The 21,486-nt window shown below is 43.8% G+C and overlaps 1 protein-coding gene across 1 annotated transcript; it reads right to left on the reverse strand.

The window, feature by feature from the left end:
• Positions 1–1,511: 1,511 nt before the first annotated feature.
• PLVAP (plasmalemma vesicle associated protein) lies at positions 1,512–20,557 on the reverse strand. The gene is made up of 6 exons (XM_087702302.1): positions 20,140–20,557; positions 17,160–17,256; positions 15,621–16,237; positions 13,636–13,840; positions 3,369–3,459; positions 1,512–2,768 (listed from the first exon to the last, which is right to left on the reverse strand). The coding sequence occupies exons 1-6, from the start codon at positions 20,500–20,502 to the stop codon at positions 2,762–2,764; spliced, it is 1,380 nt and encodes a 459-aa protein (XP_087558428.1). The 5' UTR covers positions 20,503–20,557; the 3' UTR covers positions 1,512–2,761.
• Between the last annotated feature and the right edge of the window lie 929 nt (positions 20,558–21,486).

The raw sequence follows: 21,486 nt of genomic DNA on the forward strand, positions 1-21,486 counted from the left end.
ATGAAAAGAAGGACTAGGGGAGACACAATAACAGTGATCCAATATCTCAGGGGTTGCCACAAATAAGAGGTAGTCAAACTATTCTCCAAGGCACCTGAGAATAGAACAAGAAGCAATGGGTGGAAACTAATCAAGGAGAGAAGCAATTTAGAACTGAGGAGAAATTTCCTGACAGTTAGAACAATTAATCAGTGGAACAGCTTGCCTCCAGAAGTTGTGAATGCCCCAACCCCGCAAGTCTTTAAGAAGATGTTGGATAGCTGTCTGTCTGAAACGGTATAGGGTTTCCTGCCTAGGCAGCGGGTTGGACTAGAAGACCTCCAAGGTCCCTTCCAGCTCTGCTATTCTGTTATTGCTTCCTTCCTACTGCTTTCACCTGTTTATGTGGTTTCAGATTTTCCCCAGAAGCAATAGCAGTGGACTTATATACCGCTTCATAGGCCTTTCAGGCCTCTCTAAGCGGTTTACAGAGAGTCAGCATATTGCCCCCAACAATCTGGGTCCTCATTTTACCCACCTCGGAAGGATGGAAGGCTGAGTCAACCCTGAGCCGGTGAGATTTGAACCGCTGACCTGCTGATCTAGCAGTAGCCTGCAGTGCTGCATTTAACCACTGGGCCACCTTGGCTCTTGGAAGCAAACTTAATCCTCCTCGCCCACAGTAGATATTCTCTTGATATTGTCTTCTCAACATCAACCAGTGAAGCTTCCTAATATCAGGAGTGGGGCAAGGGAAAGAGAGTGCAGTGAAGGTAGTAAAGGACCAAAATTGGATCCAGCATTTTTATTAGTAAGTAAGACAGTTGTCAAGTGAGTTACACCTGATTTCACAAACTTTTTTCTGCCATTGTTGTTAAGCCAATCAATGCAGCTATTAAGTGAATCATGGTCATTTAGCAAATCAGGTTTCCTCCCTTGACTTCACTTGTTGGAAGACGGCTGGGAAAGTCACAAATGGCGATCACACCACCCAAGGTCGTTGCAACCATTGTAAATACATGCCAGTTGTCAAGAACCCAAATTTTGATCATGTGACCCCGGGGTTGGGTTGGGGGGAATGCTGCGATAGTTGTCAGTGTGAGGATCCATTGCAAGTCCCTTTTTTCATTGCTGCTGTAACTTCAAACGGTTGCTAAATGAAAGGTTGTAAGTCGAGAACTTACCTGTATTATTTCAAGAAATACAACACGGGGGAAGCCTTCATCTCTGCTGCCTAACATAACCATAGCTAAGGCCATTCATATTTCTCAATAGCCTAGAAAGGAAGCCCGCATTTTTAGTCATTTACCCTTGCCCTAGTTAGAATTTCTCTCTGAGAAATGTTGCTTGCCAGTATAAAACTGAAACTCTATCCTGCACCACGAGATTTTTGTGGGTGGGAAGTGAAGAAGTGGACCAAAGCAAAGTAAGGTTAGATCACCCTTATTCCTTCTCATAAACAACCCACTTTCCAAGGAGTGTTAAAAGAAATAAAAACAACAGCTGTTATCCAAATCAAACACTACTCCTGCTACATTTTCATATGATGTTTATTAGTTGTGCACCTTCCATAGCCCACATTGCTCCTCTTCATCATTTGAGTGGAATATATTTTGTAAATAGCAGTTTTATCTCCACAGAACGATTCGTTATTGTAATAGAACAAATGCACGATGTGTTTACTGTCCAAGATCTACAGACCATGATATTGTTTCTAAACAGGCTAGCAAGATGCCTCCAAAAAGCCCAAAACAAAAAATATCAAGAAGAAAGAGAGCTGTCATCACTCACAGACTATGAATCTACTTTGCTTGGTACTTTTTAGGGTTTTGTTTTTTTAGTTCTTCAGAGCTTCAGTGTAGAGAAAGAGTTTTTCAACTCTTATTATCAGACATACAGTAATTGTAATCAACTTTAGTGGGATACTCACAGAGTTAGCGTGGACTGGATAATCAGATGCCAGTGGTGAACAGGGGACCATCCGCCCAGCTAATAATCAAGAGAAACACAACTTCTCCAATATATGTGTGCATGCCTACAAAAAGCTATATACATAAATATGCCACAGTAGCTTACAAAACTGCAGGAACACTAACTCCTAACACTCAAGAGTGCATTTACAATTTCCATCCTTTCTGCTTTCGTTGTGAACAAATGTAGTAGCGGCATGAAATCACAATGAAAATATTGACTGATTGCATTCATATCTCATCGGGCTGATGTCACAGGGATTACATTCAATCCTCTCCATAACTCAACAAGTAAAGAGACCTGAGACAGAAGGGCTGATGTGGAATTTTCACCAATGGGACCAGAGATGGGTTGCTCCCGCTTTGGCTTGGATCGGGCAAACTGGTAGTAGTGGTGGCGGGAGGCTCTGCCACCCACCCGGATGCTTGTGCACATGTGCAGAAGCATCACAAGCATGGGCGCACCTGAACCAGTAGTAAAAAAATTGGCAACCCACCACTGCAATGGACCCTCAACCCGACGAAGGAGTAAGATATTTGAATGAATCCAAAGATACTGAAGGAAGCCAATGTAAAAGACATCAATGTACAAGACAGAGCTAGAATTAAATGTCAGTTATGTTATAGAAGAGGGTAGGATCCCAACTTGAGATCCACTTCACTGGCCCCAAAGCTCTTCCAGGCCTTCCCTCTTCAATTACTGCTTGAAGTCTTTTTCCACAGAGGTGAATGTTTTCCTGTCCCCACGCAACATTTCAGTCTTATGCTTAGGAGCTGTTTTGAATTCTTAGTTGTCTTTGTCAATGTTTCCTTTAGCTCCTGGGATAAGAAAAAGCAAAATACAAGGAAAGGATTAAGTGGCTTGTCAAAATAACTTGACCAGTCATTAGAATTTGGACGCAGGTCAAGGTTGATATTAATCCTACATCCTGTTCTTCACAGTGACTAACTGGATGTTCTTGGGAAGCACACAAAAACATTGTGTGCACTCCACAGCCTTTCCCTTCTCCATACCTTGCGGGGATGATCTGCTTGTGATTTATAATCTGCTTAGCCATCATGGTGAACAACTTTGACCTGATCCCACCTTCTTCTTCCTCCTCCTTTTCAACAACCTTTCGAAAGCCTCTGAGATTATGGTATCGTCACCTTATGTGGTTTTAATTCCCATAAGCTAATTCTTTGAAACCCCAGTTTGCTACCTGTTCTTGATTTTCTTTTAACCTCAGAGTCAGTTTCAGAAATTTTGCTGTTGGAGACCAAATATTTTAACTTAGAGATGGAGCTAAGTGTTTATGCAACTCCCTCTGGTACAAAATCAATCAGCATTTGCACAAACTCTGCTCTCCAGCCCACTTAAATTAACCTGATGCTGCCCTCCAATTGGGAAACTTGAAAACCACAAATTCATCAACTTACTTGGACTGTCCCACTGGATTTACTGGTACTAAGTTTGACAACTTTCCGCTCTGTGTAGCAGCCTTCCAGATCTCCTTGACTTTGCTTTGTTCTAAAGAAAAAGCAGATATAAATTTGCACATAATAATGAAAGGATCGCCAGCCTTCCTGCCACAAGCACAAGATCTACTTTTTCCCACTCAGAATATTTGGGTAAAAATCATCTTCAGTAGGTGTAGCCCAACACATGTGGAAGACACCGGGTTGCAGAAGACCATTCTAGTCAAAGTGACAAAGTAAATTATGAAGAATTATTACTCTAGCAAACCACACTCACATGTTTTAAATATTACGTTAAATATTAGAAAGAACAGAGAATGAACTCAAGACAGTGATGTAATTTGGGACCGGGATCAGAGAAGAGTGACTACCCTGGAGAAATGGAGAGTTGGGCTATTTCCATTCCGTAATGTGCGCTTCTTAGTGATGATAACTCCTAGTGTAGCCAGAGATGTGATAGTGAGATAGGAGGCATATAAATTTCATACATACATGCATACATACATACATACATACATATCAATATGTACATATCAATACATACATACATACATACATACATGCATACATACATACATACATATCAATATGTACATATCAATACATACATACATACATACATACATACATACATACATATTCTGCTTCTCTGCCTTGATTTAAGAGCTGGTGTCAATTAATAGCATGTATAGCACTTAGACTTATATACTGCTTTACAGTGCCAGGGTTTTATAACCCTCTCTAAGCAGTTTACAGAGTCAGCTTATTGCCCCCAACACTTTGGGTCCTGATTTTACCCACCTCGGAAGGATAGAAGGCTGAATCAGCCTTGAGCCTGGTAGGATTTGAACTGCCAAATTGTAAGCAGTGGAAGTAGCCTGCAGTACTGCACTCTAACCACTGCCCCACCGTGGCTCATTAAGTTTCCTATTAGTTTGAATTTGACCAAAATTACAATACGAAGTCCTTTCTGGCCTGATCTATCCTTTAAGCAAGGGGTAGCCTGCAATGAATATCATTAAACACCACTATCCTATTCTCAGATTACTTATCAGAGGATCATTTCAACACTGTCCAAAGGAAGAATTGCTCCCCCTGTTTTATTCAAGGAGATCAGCAAAATCTTCTGTTGGGCATTCAAGAGTCATTCCATAAGTATCATTTCCAAATTCTCAAGCAGAAGGTCCAAGAAAGTGTCAGAATATCTCCCATATAAGGCAATTGAAAAGTGGCTCCGAATTTTGATATTTATGCTAATTTGGAGTGGGTGGCTCATGTTATCTTAGGACAAGTATCTTCTTAATTATATTTATGGTGTGTTCTGCTCTCCCATTGCACCAATTTACAGTTGCTTGTCAGTCATGGTGTAGTACACAATAAAGATTACGGCTGGCTAATGGGAGCCAAAGGATGTTTTCCCCTATCAGTTTTCAAGAAATCATATTCATATTTTCGGTTTAAGTTTGGGGCTGGAGGAGCTGCTAATTCTCAATGCTCTGTGGTTAAAGACTGCTAGAGTCTAGTAGAGCTTTAAGAACAGCAGTATTTATATGCAACCCCATCCAAGCTGACTTCAATCTTTCCAATGCCTCGATTGTCTTGAGTGCATTCTTAGTCTACTGCAGTGTTTCCCAACCTTGGTGACTTTAAGTCCTGTGGACTTCAACTCCCAGAATTCCCCAGCCAGCATAGCTGGCTGGGGAATTCTGGGAGTTGAAGTCCACAGGACTTAAAGTCACCAAGGTTGGGAAACACTGGTCTACTGTATCCTTCTCTTTCCTGATTTTTATTCATTCTGGTCATGAGCCACTCTCATTCTGGCTAGGGACACCGGTTTGAAATTAACATTTATTTTCTGTAACGTAAGTTGCCAAACCAAGCAATTGAGTTTGAAGATTATCTATTGGCATTATTTCTAACGCACCCAAATTCTAATGTCATTCTTGCTGGTAACCTTAATACTAGGTTGTGCCCTATAGCCCTTGGCTACAGCGCATTACAGGTTATATTCACGCAATATCTATACCTCGTTACCTATAAAGCCCTACATGGCATCGGACCTGGGTACCTGAGAGACCGCCTCCTGCTGATTACCTCCCATAGACCGATCAGATCTCACAGGTTGGGTCTCCTCCGGATTCCATCTGCCAGCCAATGTCGGCTGGCGACTCCCCGGGGGAGAGCCTTCTCTGTTGCAGCTCCAGCCCTCTGGAATGACCTCCCTGTGGAGATCCGGACCCTTACTACCCTCCCGGCCTTCCGCAAAGCCACCAAGTCCTGGCTGCTCCAGCAGGCCGGGGGGCTTGTGAAACATCCAGCCCCACGGAAATTGTGAATGTTGCGTTTTTTTTAAGTGTTGTCTTTGTCTATTTATCCCCCCTTCCCTTGTCTGTTGTGAGCCGCCCAGAGTCCTTCGGGAGTGGGCGGCATACAAGACAAATAAACTAAACTAACTAAACTAAACTAATATTATGACACATACCCAGTGATCTGTTCCTCCCCAAGGTTTACTGTATAAAAAAATAATCTGTGTGTATGTGTGGGGCTTGACTAAATACAGAGCCAGAAAGGTATGCAGTGGTAGTTGTTTAGGGGAAGCAGTGGAGAGATCCACATTCAAGTCCGGCCCTAGATTCAGGGCTCCATAGATGGTTTGGGGCCAATCACACTCCCTCAGCCCAATCTCTCTTAGAAGGTTGTTGTTATGGAGAAAAACATGACATAATTGCAATGTTGATCAACTTGACTGTTTCCAAAATGGAAATGGGGGGGGGGGATGCAGTTACTAAATAATTGATCACCAATTCAATCTAGTGTAAATGGGTTGGTTGAATGAGCTCCTGAGGGCTCATTTTGAGGTTTTTATGGGTGTCGGTACCATTGATCAGACAATAATATCCTCAAAGCCAACACAGTTCTAGGCTGCATAAACAGAGGGATAGAATCAAGATCACGTGAAGTGTTAATACCACTTTATAATGCCTTGGTAAGGCCACACTTGGAATACTGCATCCAGTTTCGGTCTCCACCAAGTAAAAAAAGAAGTCGAGACTCTAGAAAGAGTGCAGAGAAGAGCAACAAAGAGGATTAGGGGACTGGAAGTTAAAACATATGAAGAACAGTTGGTGGAACTGGGTATGTCTAGTTTGATGATAGCATTGTTCAAATATCTCAGGGGCTGCCACAAAGAAGAGAGAGTCAAGCTATTCTCCAAAGAATAGCTGAAGGCAGGACAAGAAGCAATGGGTGGAAACTAATAAAGGAGAGAAGCAACTTAGAACCAAGGAGAAATTTCCTGATACTTAGAACAATTAATCAGTGGAATGATCTTTCCTTCAGAAGTTGTAAATGATGCAACACTGGAAGTTTTTAAGAAGAGACTGGACAACCATTTGTCTGAAGTGGTTTAGGGTTTCCTGCCTAAGCAGGGGGTTGGACTAGAAGACCACCAAGGTCTCTTCCAACTCTGTTGTTCTTTCTGTTCTATTCTATTCTATTCTATTCTATTCTATTCTATTCTATTCTATTCTATTCTATAAATGTTACCAACAAGGAACTATAATCCTTTAAAAAATGTTTTCAAATTGACAACAATCATCTCCTTATTTATTGCAAGACTAGTTTCTAACATGACAACTAGCTGGCTTGGAATAATTAATTTATTTCTAATTAATATATTGGGTGGAGAACATCTTTTCAGAAAGCAATTATCAAATTACATGGTACCAGGAATTTAAAAGAGCTATTGCCCATCTTTATAGCTCATCAATAGTTTTCCGGCTTTAACAGCTCATTGAGTCGTAAAGGATGAGATGAACATATTACACATTGTGCATTAAATAATTAACATCACTAGAAATCTAATCATCGATGAAGATTCTCACTCATCCAGATAGAGTTTGTCTGGAACTGTTTGTACGTATGTAGAGCTGATTCATGGTAACTGGACCTCTTTTTTTTAAAACATTATCCTACTTATCCAAGAAGTTTCTTCAGTCTGCAAGAAGCTACTGAAGAAACTACTTGGATAAACAGTTTCAAACCAAAAAGCAAAGAAGTCCAATTGCCACGACTCAACATTTAGATCAGAGGTGGTATTCAGCAGGTTCTGACCAGTTCTGGAGAACTGGTAGCAGAAATTTTGAGTAGTTTGGAGAACCGGTAAATACTACCTGTGACTGGTTCCAGTCCCATCTATTCTCTGCCTTCCAAGTCCCAGCTGATCAGGAGGGAATGGGGATTTTGCAGTATCCTTCCCCTGCCACGCCCACCAAGCCACACCCACTATAGTATAATTGGTAGTAAAAAATGTTGAATCCCACCACTAATCCAGATAGGAATTTAATGGTTGAAGCTCCAACAAAGAGTACCAGAACTAAGTGTAAAACAAACCCCCGATATAATCAAGAGTGTGCAAAACTAATTGCAATTTGCAGGTTCTTTAATGATATATTTTTTAATTTTTTAAATTTATTTTATTTTATCAATTTCATATATACATTCACAATTATATGATCTCATAACTATTATTAATAATATGTATTTATAAAAAAATTTCCCTACTGTTGACAATATACTTGAAGATTGCTTTTTTATCATCCCATAGATCCATCTTATCTTACAACGGTCCTACTTCTTCTTCCCTCCCTCCCTCTTTCCTTCCCTCGTTTCTTCTCTCCTACTCCCCTTCCTTCCCTCCCTCCTTCTCTCCTTCCCTCCTTCCTTCCCTCCTTTCTTTTCTCCTTCTCTTCTTCCTTTCCCCCTTCCTTTCCTCCTTCCTTCACCCCTTCCTTCTCTCCTACATTCCCTCCTTCCTTCCCTCCTTCCTTCCCTCCTTTCTTCTCTCCTTTCTTCCCTCCTTCCTTCCCTCCTTCCTTCCCTCCTTGCTTCCCTCCCTCCTTCCTACCCCCCTTTCTTCTCTTTCTTCTCTCCTTCCTTCCTTCCTCCTCTCCTTTCCCTTCTCTCCTTCCCCTTCCTCCCCTTTACCCTTCCCCTCTTCTTCCCATTCCTCCCCTCTTTCCTACTCTTACCTTCCCTCCCACTCTTCCTCTGCCTTCCTCTTTAATGATAATTATAGGCACTGAGTGATACACTATTTGATCTGGAAAAATTCGATAAGATCTTGCTTCAAAGATGAAAGCAGGAGGCTCAGTTGGAACAATCAATTAAAGATAAATTTGTCATTGGTGGCTTGTAGCCTATTTTTTCCCCCAAAAGGGCTTCTGAGGTGCAATCAGATAATCTCATTTGAGAAAATTGGTTCAGCATTACCACGCTACATTTAGGGATGTTACACCTGATCCAATCCTTCTCAGGTTAATTTTAATCATTTTGCATTTATGCTTTTATGGCATTATAAGCTGCCCAGAGTCACTTTGGATTGTGAGATTTGGGTAGCTTATAGATTTAACAAAATTTAATAAATCTATACTTCCAACACTGGAAGTTTTTAAGAAGAAATTGGACAACCATTTGTCTGAAATGGTATAGGCTTTCCTGCCTGAGCCGGGGGTTGGACTAGAAGACCTCCAAGGTCCCTTCCAACTCTGTTATTCTGTTAAATAAATAAACTACAGAATGCTTTATTTAGTTGACTTTCTATATCCATGGCTGAGGTCTTTAAACTTTGCTTGCAACTGCAGGTTTCGGCTGTTGGGAAACCTGATGGAAAGAGAACTCTTTGCAATAAACTCTGATTGGTCGGTAACAGTACTGAGTTCTCAATTTACTGATGTAGGTTATCTCTTTCAGTTGCCAAAGAGGGTGTGTGTGTGTGTGTCATGAGATGGTATGTTGGAATGATCTTGAAAACTAGAGTGAAGAGATGCTGCCTGAGGAATGGTCAGAAAAGAGACAGCATAGCCCAGTGATGGCGAACCTTTTCGGCACCAAGTGCCCAAACTGGATCGCGTGCGTGTGTGTGTGCATGTGCATGTGCCCGCACCTGAAACCCAAAGCTGGCCGGTATGTGCATGCCTGTTTTTTGGTGATTTTGGGCCATTTTTCAGGCCTGTTTTTGGCCATTTTCAGGTCTCTTTTGGGGGCATTTTCAGGCCATTTTCAGGCTGCTTTTTGAGCCATTTTTGGCCTGAAAGTAGCCCCAAAACAGCCGTAAAATGACCTGTAAAATGGCCTGAAAACAGTCTAAAAAACAGTCTGTTGTAGGCTGTTTTTGGGCCATTTTTTGGCTCCCTGGCACTCGTGAAGACCAGCTGTCCGGCACACATGTGCATGCCAGAAACCCAAAGATCAGCTGTCTGGCATGCCGGAAACCAGAAGAACAGCTGGCGACGGTGTGCATGCCGACAGAGAGGGCTCTGCGTGCCACCACTGGTACATGTACCATAGGCTCCCCATCACGGGCATAGCCTGCAGCTCAGCTGGATAGCAGGTGGGGGGGAGGAAGGCTCAGAAGAGACCCTTCCTAGTTTCTCAGGATGTAAAGGAGACGGTGGGAGAATTGTACTTTCAGACTCAAAATTGTAGCTTTACAATAAAACTAAATTCGTTTATCTGGCCGTGTTTCCTGTCTGATGTCATCGTTCCGAGTAACGAACTCCGGGAAGTCAGGACTCTGACATTTTGTTCAGGTTCAAGAAATCCTTTCTTGAGTACGTCATATCGGCACTTAGAAAGGTGAAGCTAGCTCTGAATTATTCCCGTGCTTAGGGATAGCTAAAAGAATGAGACCTCCTCTATGTCTCTCAGGTCTCATGGGCCAATCAGTCCAGATCAGAGGTGGGTTCCTACCAGTTCGCACCAGTTCGGTAGAACCGGTTCGTCAAATCTACCGAACCAGTTAGAAGACGTTCCACCAGTGGACCTGGCAAGCAGGCCACACCTACCGAAGAGGTTCCAAAATTTTTTGAAATCCACCACTGGTCCAGATGTAGGTTCCCACTCAACTTCAACAGGTGTCCATTGACATGACCTTGGTTCTCACACCTGCTGGTAGATGTTATGGCTAGCTGGCTGAGGCACTACATTCCTGAGTCCCTGTCCCCCCACCCCCACAATACTCTCCCCCCTTCCCCTTGAATGGCAACCAGGAAGCGAAGCAGAAAGAAGCATGGCTTCAACTGAAGAGAGGAGAGGGTGAGGGGAAGCCTCTCTGCAGCGCACAAGCCGGGGTCCCAAGATGCAGGCCCCCTTCCCAGACCCCCCCCAAAAAACCTCCTCCCAGAGGCACATACCCCAAGACCCCTTCCCAGAGCCCAAGCCCCCTTCCAGACCCCCAAGCTCCCTTCCTAGACACCCCAATCCCCCTTCCCAGGCTGCCCAGACCCCTCCTAGACCTCCCAAGGCCCCTTCCCAGGCCCCCCAAAACCCCTTCCCAGGCCCCCCAAAACCCCTTCCCAGACGCACACACCCCAAGCCCCCTTCCCAGAGCCCAAGACCCCTCCAAACCCCCAAGACCCCGTCCCAGCCCCCCCAAGACCCCTTCTAAGAGCCAAGGTGGCGCAGTGGTTAAATGCAGCACTGCAGGCTACTGCTAGATCAGCAGGTCAGCAGTTCAAATCTCATCGGCTCAGGGTTGACTCAGCCTTCCATCCTTCCGAGGTGGGTAAAATGAGGACCCGGATTGTTGGGGGCAATATGCTGACTCTCTGTAAACCGCTTAGAGAGGCCTGAAAGGCCTATGAAGCGGTATATAAGTCTACTGCTATTGCTATTGCTATTGCTGTTCTAGAGCCCCAAGCCTCCTTCCTAGACTCCTCCAAGCCCCCTTCCCAGCCCCACCCCCCAACCCCTCCCCAGATGCACAAACCTCTGCTCTACCTGGTATGGCTGGCCTGATGTATAATCCTGATTTACATGAACAGTGACAATACTTCCTAGTCAAATTTTTCAGTCCCCTAAGCGTGTCTAATAGATTATATCCTGCATCTTCAGGGGAAGCCAGGTGACTCATTGTTTTAAGACAACGTGGTAGAGAAGCAAGCTGGGTAAAGGATGGGATGGTTAATAATGTTTCATCATTGACTTGAGCTGCAGGGCCTGGCAGAAAATCATTTCTTTAACTTCCCAGGCTGCCTTTCTGATTTAAAAAACAGCCTTTGGTTTAATCTGTAGAAAGAGGCTACAGGCAAAAATGTCAGCCTCTCCCAAATTGCTGACTGCTTCATCTAATTATGAAGCTACGTGGAAACACTGTGTGAGTAAGGTGTAAAATCTTTGCAGATTCCCTGTACTAGCACCTATCCAAGAAGGAATTAAGCAAGAGTGAATCCTAGCTCTCTTTTCAATCTCTGGGTCTGTTCCATAACTCAACCTTTGTTAAAAAATAAATAAAAATGAAATTCACCTTCCATTTCAGTGATGGCTAAACTTTTGGTCATTGCGTGCCCACACCTATAATACAATACATGCACCACACACACCCTGCATGCCCTGCCTCCCTGCGCATGCATACATGACCCCCTCTGCATTGCCCCCGCCCCCCGCGCATGCGCACGTGACCCCCAGTGCTCCCCACACACCCTGTTTCAGCCTAGCAGGCCTCCCTGACACCTCCTGGGACCAAAAATGGGGTGTGGGGGGCACCACATCCCCCCACGCTCCTCCCTGCACATGCACACAGAACTCCAGTGCCCCATGTATGTGTGTCTCCCGCATGTGTGTCCCCCCCCCGCACAGCAGAGACCTGAAAATCAGCTGGTCAGCAAGAGGCATGTGCACATGCACTGTGGAGCTGAGCTGGGGCAACGGCTCGCATGCCCACAGAGAGGGCTCGGCGTGCCACTTGTAGCATGCGTGCCATAAGTTCACCATCACAGTTCTATTGTCTTTATTAGTCACAATGACACCGTTATTTTATTTGTCACCCAAGTAAACTTAAGTTGAAGCTTTCAAGCTCTTGCTGTATATTGGAATAAGTGAAAAATGGACATTAGCTATTTTAAAATAAGTATTATTTGCCAAAAGGGAGGTGAACTGCAGTCATAGCAGGAAAATAACCAGAATCTCTTTAGAAGAGTGTTTCTCAATCTCCCCACATTTATGATGTGCGGACTTCAATTCCCAGAATTCCTCAGCCAGCTCACCCATTCTGGGAATTGAAGTCCCCATGCTGTAAGCTTGCTGAGGGTGGTAAACACTACTTTAGCATGCAAGGACTTTAAATATTTGGAGTTCAAATCATCCGTATCTTGAAAGAAGTTTGAGACCCTGGAAAGAGTGCAGAGAAGAGCAACAAAGATGATTAGGGGTCTGGAGGATAAACATGAAGAACAGTTGCAGGAACTGGGTATGTCTAGTCTACTGAAAAGAAGGACTGGGGGTGACATCGTAGCAGTGTTCCAGTATTTGAGGGGCTGCCACAAACAAGAAGGAGTCAACCTATTTTCCAAAGCAACAGAAGACAAGACAAGAAGCAATGGATGGAAAGAAGCAATCTAGAACTAAGGAGAAATTTCCTGACAGTAACAGCAATTAACCAGTGGAACAGTTCTTGCCTTCAGAAGTTGTGGATGCTCCATCTCTGGAGATTTTTAAGAAGAAGCTGGACAGCTATTTGTCAAGAATGATATGGGGTCTCCTGCTTGTGCAGGGGATTGGACAAAAAGACCACCAAGGTCTCCTTCAACCCTGTTGTTCTGTTACTCTACAACAGGGGTATCAAACTCCCTTCATCATGTCAGCGTCTCATGACATATCACGACTTTTCTCCCTAAACCGGGCATGGGCATGGCCAGCATGTGATGTATCTAACCCACAAGCTGAGGGTTTGGCAGCCCTGCTATACAAGATGATACCCTTCAGAGACTGACGAATGAAATCTTACAGTTTGCTAGCAACTATAATCCAGTAAGAAGCAATAATTATGTAATAGCAATAGCAATAGCAGTAGACTTATATACCGCTTCATAGGCCTTTCAGGCCTCTCTAAGCGGTTTACAGAGAGTCAGCATATTGCCCCCAACAATCTGGGTCCTCATTTTACCCACCTCGGAAGGATGGAAGGCTGAGTCAACCCTGAGCCGGTGAGATTTGAACCGCTGACCTGCTGATCTAGCAGTAGCCTGCAGTGCTGCATTTAACCACTGCGCCACCTTGGCTCTTATGTCCCCGCAGTCTTAAACATACTTGAAGTTAAAAGCACAGATCCTTTTGCTTTATCCCTCAAAGGGGTGGTCCCCACCTGTGAGTCCCAGGACATGAGTTCTCAGATTAGTTAGAGGCATCTTAGGGAACTAAACCCCATTCTTTCCAAAAATGGATTACTTACCAGCGGGGCTTAGATTTCGCTGAGATCCAGAACTCGGCTGAGCGGGTGAACTTGGCCTCCCCCATGGATTGCTGAAGACATTAGAGCTTGCTGCAGGATTCACGAGACTTCCTGTGTTCCCCACACTTCTCGGAAAGGAACCAAAGGGATTAGGTGGGCCCAGACTTAACGGGTTCCTCAAAGCCGTGTTGCCCGGAGCTGAAGTCTATGGAAATAAGAAGTTTGTTGAGCTTTCCAATACCTGAATGGACCCATTAACAGTCTGTATTTTTCTCTTAAAAATTGGAAAACTACAGCCCCCAAACTGACATTGCACCTCCTAATTTCAACAACGTGGTCATGTAGTTGCAAAAATCAGGCCAGTCAATTTAAACCTGGCCTTTAGTTCCAGAAATAGACTAAACTGCAGAGAGTAAGTGAACAATTAATCAATGGAACAAACTTAGAAAGGCTGTGAATGCTCCAACACTGGAAGTTTTTAAGAAGAGATTGGACAACCACTTTTTGGAAATGGTATAGGGTTTCCAGAGCCAAGGTGGCGCAGTGGTTAAATGCAGCACTGCAGGCTACTGCTAGATCAGCAGGTCAGCGGTTCAAATCTCACCGGCTCAGGGTTGACTCAGCCTTCCATCCTTGCGAGGTGGGTAAAATGAGGACCCAGATTGTTGGGGGCAATATGCTGACTCTCTGTAAACCGCTTAGAGAGGCCTGAAAGGCCTATGAAGCGGTATATAAGTCTACTGCTATTGCTATTGCTATCCTGCCTAAGCAGGGGGTTGGACTAGAAGACCTCCAAGGTCCCTTCCAAATCTGTTATTCCGTAACCTCTCGTTGACTTCCCTGTACTTATTTTCTTAAAAAGTTATCTTGTTTTATATTTTACATGTTTTCTTTTCCACCCATGCCACTAAAAAAATGAAGACATATTTAGCATCCTAAAATCCTGCAAAGAATTTGTAGAACATTTACATTTTTGTAAAATCAGAGATGGACCCTCCTTCTTTCCCCATATTATTATTTTGCTCTATTGACACAACTAAACCTCTTTTCTGATCAAGAAAATTCTTTATGTCTTTAAAGTAACATTAAGTGATTGGAATGCAGAGGAGAAAGAGATAAAAGAGATGCTGGAATATCATAAACCCAAAAGGCCAAATCGATGTTTCACGAAGGAGAGATTTTTAAGCAGATTTGCATATTTCTACACAACATCTAAATAATGTTCTTGACTTACAACCATTTATTTAGTGACAGCTTGAAGTTACGACGACACTGGGGAAAAAGAGACTCATGACAGCTTTTCACAGTTACGACCATTGCAGCATCCCCACGATCCCATGATCAAAATTCGGATGCTTAGCAACTGGCATGTATTTGTGGCAGTTGTAGTCTCCAGTCCCAGAGTCATGGGATCACCCTCTGCCACCTTCAGACAAACAAAGTCAAAGGGGAAGCCAGATTGACTTAACAACTGTGTTACTAACTTAACAACTGCAGTGATTCACTTAACAACTGTGGCAAGAAGCTGGTAAAATGGGGCCTAACTCACTTAACAACTGCTGTGCTTAGCAACTGAAATTTTGGGCTTCGTTGTGGTTGTAAGTTGAGGACCATCTGCATAGCTCTTCAATGCTAGCCTGCCCTCACCCTAAATTAGGACTGCTGAGATCAGTCCTTCTAGCCAGGAGTATCTTGGGTGCAGATGAGAAGGTCCCAAGGGTGCCTACAATTGTGCAATTGAGAGCCCACCCCTCTTTTACAGGGGTTACGTGGGGCACCCCTGGTATAAAAGAGCAGAGCTTCTATCTCACAGCCTCAGCCACCACCCTGGTTTTGGGGGGCAGCCTGCACCCCTTGTAGATGCTTCTGTAGCCCAGGGCCCATCTGGCAGCAGCTGCTTCTAGAACCTCAGAGCTGCTGAGATCTGGTCTAGTGGGGATGAACTCTGCCCACCCAAGGAAAGGAAATTGGGGGTCTTGCTTTACCCTCAGGCCGATGCAGGCCTGTTTGGTTTGCTGGACCTGCAGCTTCAAGCTTTCGTTCTCGTCAATCATCTTGCTGCACTCGGCCCTTATTTTCCGAATTTGGTTTTCTTGGGAGTCTTGGATGATCTGCTTCTCCCACTCAAACTGCTCCTTGTGGCGGCTCATCTGTTGGTCCCGATCCTGCAGGTGTTGCTTACAAGCAGCCTTCTGGCTTTGCAACAAGGCATTCTCTCGAGTCACCTCGTTGGCCTTCTGGTCAAATTGTATCGCCACCGTATCAAGCTGGCTCTGCATATTTCTGAACATGGAGCGGAACGCAGGTTCAATCTCACTGCGGTAACAGCCACGTAATTCATAGGTAGCAAAAAACCGCTCCGCGGAATCCTTAATGTTCTTAAGGACAGGGTCGAACTCTTGGACCACGGTGGACTTCAGCTCCTGTTGCTTCTGTTCCCGCGTCTGCAGCTCGAGTTTTTCTAGCTGGCATTCGTTCTTCTCTTTCTCTTCATTTTCGGCTTTGCCTTGCCAAGACTTACTTTCCTGGCTTAATTTTTCTCGCTCCCTCTGGCTGTGCAGCTCCAAGGCCACCAGCTGCTTCTCCAGCAACGTCACTTGTGCTGTAGACCAAATTCAAATTCAAACCTTTATTGTCAGAGTACAATATGTGTACAATGAGTTTGGCTGAGCCTCCCTTCGTGCACACACACATCCCAACACAACCAAGCGACAAGCACAAAAGCCAGCCGGTCAATATTGCAAAACTGGGCATGGATGTGTGCATTAAAGACCCCTCTTCTCCCCCCGCCACACCACCACAGATGTCTTTGCAATTATAATCAGAACAAATAAAGTAAAGTACTGACTACATATAATTAACCTAAGTCTCTTTTTAGAACTGTAGCCTTACAGTGTTCCAATATTTGAGGGGCTCCCACAACGAAGAGGGCGTCACCTTGTTTTCTAAAGCACCAGAAGCAGGGGTAAAATTCAGCAGGTTCTGACAGGTTCTGGAGAACCAGTAGCAGAAATTTTGAGTAGTTCAGGAAACCGGCAAAAAGCACATCTGGCTGGCCCCAGAGTAGGGTGGGAATGGAGTTTTTGCAGTTTCCTTCCTCTGCCATGCCCACCAAGCCGTGCCCACAGAACCGGTAGTAAAAAAATTTGAATTTCCCCACTGATCGGAAGGCAGGACAAGACGCAATGGATGCAGGGGGTTGGACTAGAAGACCTCCAAGGTCCCTTCCAATTCTATTCTGTATTGTATTCTAAAACATTATGGTCAGGGCATGGTCAGAGTTAGGGAGTGGATAATTATCTGCATGGGAAATCAGTTATTTGGTTTTGTGGCCCATCCACCCTCCAAATATTGGCACTTTTGCACCAAACAAACCTCTTGAACTGTTTTCAAAGACAGCCCAAAGGCAACGCAAATACATTGAAAGGAGGAATCAGAAAGAGATATAAGTAGGAAAGATCACTGCAAATTTCTCTGGTTTTGTGTCACAGAGCTAATAGTAAAGATGGGTTTGCAATACTCACCAACGCAGGTAATATTCAAATAACGCAATTGGAATTTATCTTCATTTGCTGCTAGGAGAGCTGCTGTATTGCTCGCCTGTTGTTCCTTCAGCTTTGTCTAGAAAAGGATGGAAAGTCCATTAAGTGTCTTCGATGCCCTCTGGGGAATAACAGAAGAGCCACCGGCTTGCTTTCAAGCCTTCTCAACCTTCTCAGAGGAGACTCCTCTGATGAAATAGATTTTAACCAACGGCTTGTATGTGTTCTAAAAAGTTAAGTCAGCCTCCAATAGGTGCACAAACACCATTGTGGCTGTGAAAGTGGTTGATCTCATTCAAAAAAAGTATCCAATCTATAGATAAATTAACTGTCACAAACTACACTGTCTCAAGAGACACAGAAGGGGAAACAACCTGTCACTTATATTTTCTTCCAGACCTGGTTGGGCACAAATCCCCCCCCCCACACTGCCCAAACAATCTCATGGGCTGTTTTCCCACAAATGTCCTTCTCCATTCCTTGGGAGAAGATTGTTCTCAAACTGACCACTCCAGGTGTTTCATTTTCTCTTGCAAGGAGTTGGTCACTTTCCATGGGTCTGTCCTCATGTAGAATTCAATCTATTTGAATTCTGTCTTCTGCAGCATCCCCAATGCCATCCCTCTTTTGTTTGTCAGCAAGTGTTCAATGTCCTAAAGGTGAAGGTAAAGGTTCCCCTCGCACATATGTGCTAGTCGTTCCTGACTCTAGGGGGCGGTGCACATCTCCATCCCAAAGCCGAAGAACCAGCGCTGTCCAAAGACTTCTCCATGGATATGTGGCCGGCATGACTAAACGCTGAAGGCGCACGGAGCGCTGTAACCTTCCCACCAAGGTGGTCCCTATTTTTTTACTTGCATTTTTACATGCTTTCGAACTGCTAGGTGGGCAGAAGCTGGGACAAGTAACGGGAGCTCACTCCGTTACGCGGCACTAGAGGTTCAAACCACCAACCTGCTGACCTTTCTGATCGACAAGCTCAGCGTCTTAGCCACTGAGCCACCGCATCCTTACATTTATCGTAAGGTACTTTACCTTATAAAGTACCTCACCATAAATATGAAGGAAGTGAAGTCACCAAAGACTGACCCACTTTGAAGTTGATTTTTGGGTGGATAGGAAACCAGAAAACACTATAAGCTCGTGGGAAAGAATGGGGAAATTCATCTGGTGTAGACATAATTTCAAAAACCATAGAAACATGGCACTTGTCATAAAGTAGGCGGTTTCAAAATCCAGCTAATCTAACTGATGTCAAAAAAGGTAAGCAGGATTGAACCTAGATAGTAGTGTGATGGAAGACCACCAGGAAATCTCTAGACTAGGAAATTGAGAAAAACAGTAGCAAACTAACTCCATACAGGTAGTCCTTGAGTTACGATGACAATTGGTGGTGGGGGGGGGAGAGAAGGCACGGCGTCCCACATTCAATGTCCTAGAATGGCTTAATAATCTAGAATATCCCCCAACCAAAGTTCCTAGGACTGGGGAAGTCTCCAGAAAAGATCTGAATAGGATTGAGGGTTCTAGAACGCCTGCTTTGTGGGTTAAGTGCCAGGTCTATCATCTGAAGCTGAAACAATTCACACAACACCTTATTATTTCCAACAATGGTAACACAGATGCCCAAAGTAGAAGCCTTTTGTCCTTGGTATTTATTCTCTGGTATCTGCTACTTCAGAGACTGCCTCTGAATATGAAAGTTTAATGTAGCCGTCATGACTAATACCCATGCCTTTATTAAATAGCATGTCTCCTTGGCTGCCCATCTTACCATCGGGTACGGTAAATTAACTTACATTTGCATTTAAATTAAATAACTTAATATTTAATTAATTTATAACACCCTATTTAACAGACAAATCTTTCCATACACTTCATATTCCATCCACATTGTCCATGCGCTTATCATTTCTCCCTTCCTTTGGAAAAGGAACTCAACTTCATGCTTAAAATTGCATAGAAAAAGGCGGATGCTCATGGCACCCTGGAGATAGATAGATAGATAGATAGATAGATAGATAGATAGATAGATAGATAGATAGACAGACAGACAGACAGACAGACAGACAGACAGACAGACAGACAGACAGACAGACAGACAGACAGACAGACAGACAGAATTCTTTATTGGCCAAGTGTGATTGGACACACAAGGAAGTTGTCTTTGGTGCATCTGCTCTCAGTATACATAAAGAAAAATAAAATAGAATACATTCATCAAGAATCATAAGATACAACACAGTGATTGTCATAAGTTAGGTTACTAATAAGCAATCAGATCTAGGTTCTAGGCTGCATAAACAGAGGGATAGAATCAAGATCATGTAAAGTGTTAATACCACTTTATAATGCCTTGGTAAGGCCACACTTGGAATACTGCATCCAGTTTTGGTCGCCACGAGGTAAAAAAATGTGGAGACTCTAGAAAGAGTGCAGAGAAGAGCAACAAAGATGATTAGGGGACTGGAGGCTAAAACATATGAAGAACGGTTGCAGGAACTGGGTATGTCTAGTTTAATAAAAAGGACTAGGGGTGACATGATAGCAGTGTTCCAATATCTCAGGGGTTGCCACAAAGAAGAGGGAGTCAAGCTATTCTCCAAAGCACCTGAGGGTAGAACAAGAAGCAATGGGTGGAAACTAATCAAGGAAAGAAGCAACCTAGAACTGAGGAGAAATTTCCTGACAGTTAGAACAATTAATCAGTGGAACAACTTGCCTCCAGAAGTTGTAAATGCTCCAACACTGGAAGTTTTTAAGAAGATGTTGGATAAACCATTTGTTTGAAATGCTATAGGGTTTCCTGCCTAGCCAGGGGGTTGGCCTAGAAGACCTCCAAGGTCCCTTCCAACTCTGTTATTCTAAAATCATACTAGGAAACAAATAAAGCAATATAAATTGCAAAGATACAAGCCACATGGGCCGTCTGCCTCCAAGTTCTTCCTCTCCCAGGGCTTACCTTTTCACTGTTGCAAAACCTCAAGGTGGCGTTCAACCTGAGCATTTGGGTCTGGACCAGACGCGCTTCCTTCTCCGTGGCATTCAGCTGGCGCTTGAGTTTGCCAATCTCTTCGCTGAGGGCTTTGATCTTCTTGTCGCTCTCCTGCAGCTGGTTTGTCAAGCCCTTGAGGTGCTTCTCGGTGACTTCCAGCGGGTTGCTGTAGATCATGAAAAGTACCAATCCCAAAATGATAAGGAACTGGATGAGGGAGAGGAAGAGGAAGAAATATTTCATGTAGAAGCCACAATCCCGCTTTGGTTGAAGGCCACCCTTGGAGTCTAGCCCCAAAGTGGCCATGGCGTATGCATTCTTCTCCATCATGTTATCAGCTGCCTTGGTTAGTTCGCGGCTCAGCCTTTGGGTTCAACTGGGTGGGGACTTACGTCTCCCCCTGTTTATATTGCATCTGATTAATATTTCCTCTCACTTGGCTCCTTGTTTCCTTCCTGCTTAGTTGGAGAAGCTGGTGGTTACGGGTTAGCATAACACAGCCGCCATTCCAAGAAAGCAGTATTGTTATCAGCGAATCAAAGAACGCTTCCTCTTTCCTTGTTTGCTTTCTGCTGGCCCACAGTCGCCCCCTTTGTCAAAACAAGGTCAGCATTGCCCCCCGCCCTTCATTAAGAGGTCTCAGAGGACCCTCTGAAAGACGTCAACCCCATCTCTTGGCAGAGGACTGGACTGGCCGAAAGTCATGTTTGTTACCTAAACAGCACACCCCATTCGACTTTCAGCACAGAAGCCAAACAGACCAGAGCAATCATGTCCTGTCCAACCCTTTTCCATCTCTTTGCCCTCCAGAATTGAGTCACGAACGAGAGAGACACTGAAGTGTGGGTATCTGGTGGGTAAAAAGGTAGGAAGAATCTGGATGATTCCTCAGAACCAGATCTGGTAGTCCTCAATGTGCGACTACCCTGTTTCCCCCCAAATAAGACCTCCCCGGATAACAAGCCCATTTTTTTTGTAGCCTATTCTAAATCATTCTATCATTTTATTATTAATAATAATTCTCTAATAATTTTCAATTCCATGTTTTTTCCATTATTAGTATCATCAATCTAATATACATTTATACAAATTATTATAATTGTTAAACTTTAAGCATAGCTATTATTGCATCCTTTTTATATGAGGCATATTAAATTTGAAGTAAATTTATATTATGGCATTTCATGACATCATCCTGAAATCATCCAAGGATATTACATCTTTATTTTCTATTCTATATAGAATTGTTTATCTTTTATAAAAAGGCTTTTCAACATCATCTCCATCATCCTCACTTACAGTTTATATAAAATT

Source organism: Thamnophis sirtalis, unplaced genomic scaffold (genome assembly GCF_051295495.1).
Source record: "Thamnophis sirtalis isolate CommonGarterSnake01/CBP01778 unplaced genomic scaffold, rThaSir2_p1.2 scaffold_1, whole genome shotgun sequence".
Lineage (NCBI taxonomy): Eukaryota > Metazoa > Chordata > Lepidosauria > Squamata > Natricidae > Thamnophis > Thamnophis sirtalis.

Bases quoted from the DNA above. Each gene is read 5' to 3' on its own strand.
- PLVAP (XM_087702302.1), bottom strand. From the start codon at position 20,502: ATGATGGAGAAGAATGCATACGCCATGGCCACTTTGGGGCTAGACTCC. The intron at 16,238-17,159 runs GTGAGTATTGCA...TTTGGTCTACAG, and splicing joins TTTGAATATTACCTGCGTTG to CACAAGTGACGTTGCTGGAG. The intron at 13,841-15,620 runs GTAAAGCAAGAC...TTATTTCCATAG, and splicing joins AGGCCTGCATCGGCCTGAGG to ACTTCAGCTCCGGGCAACAC.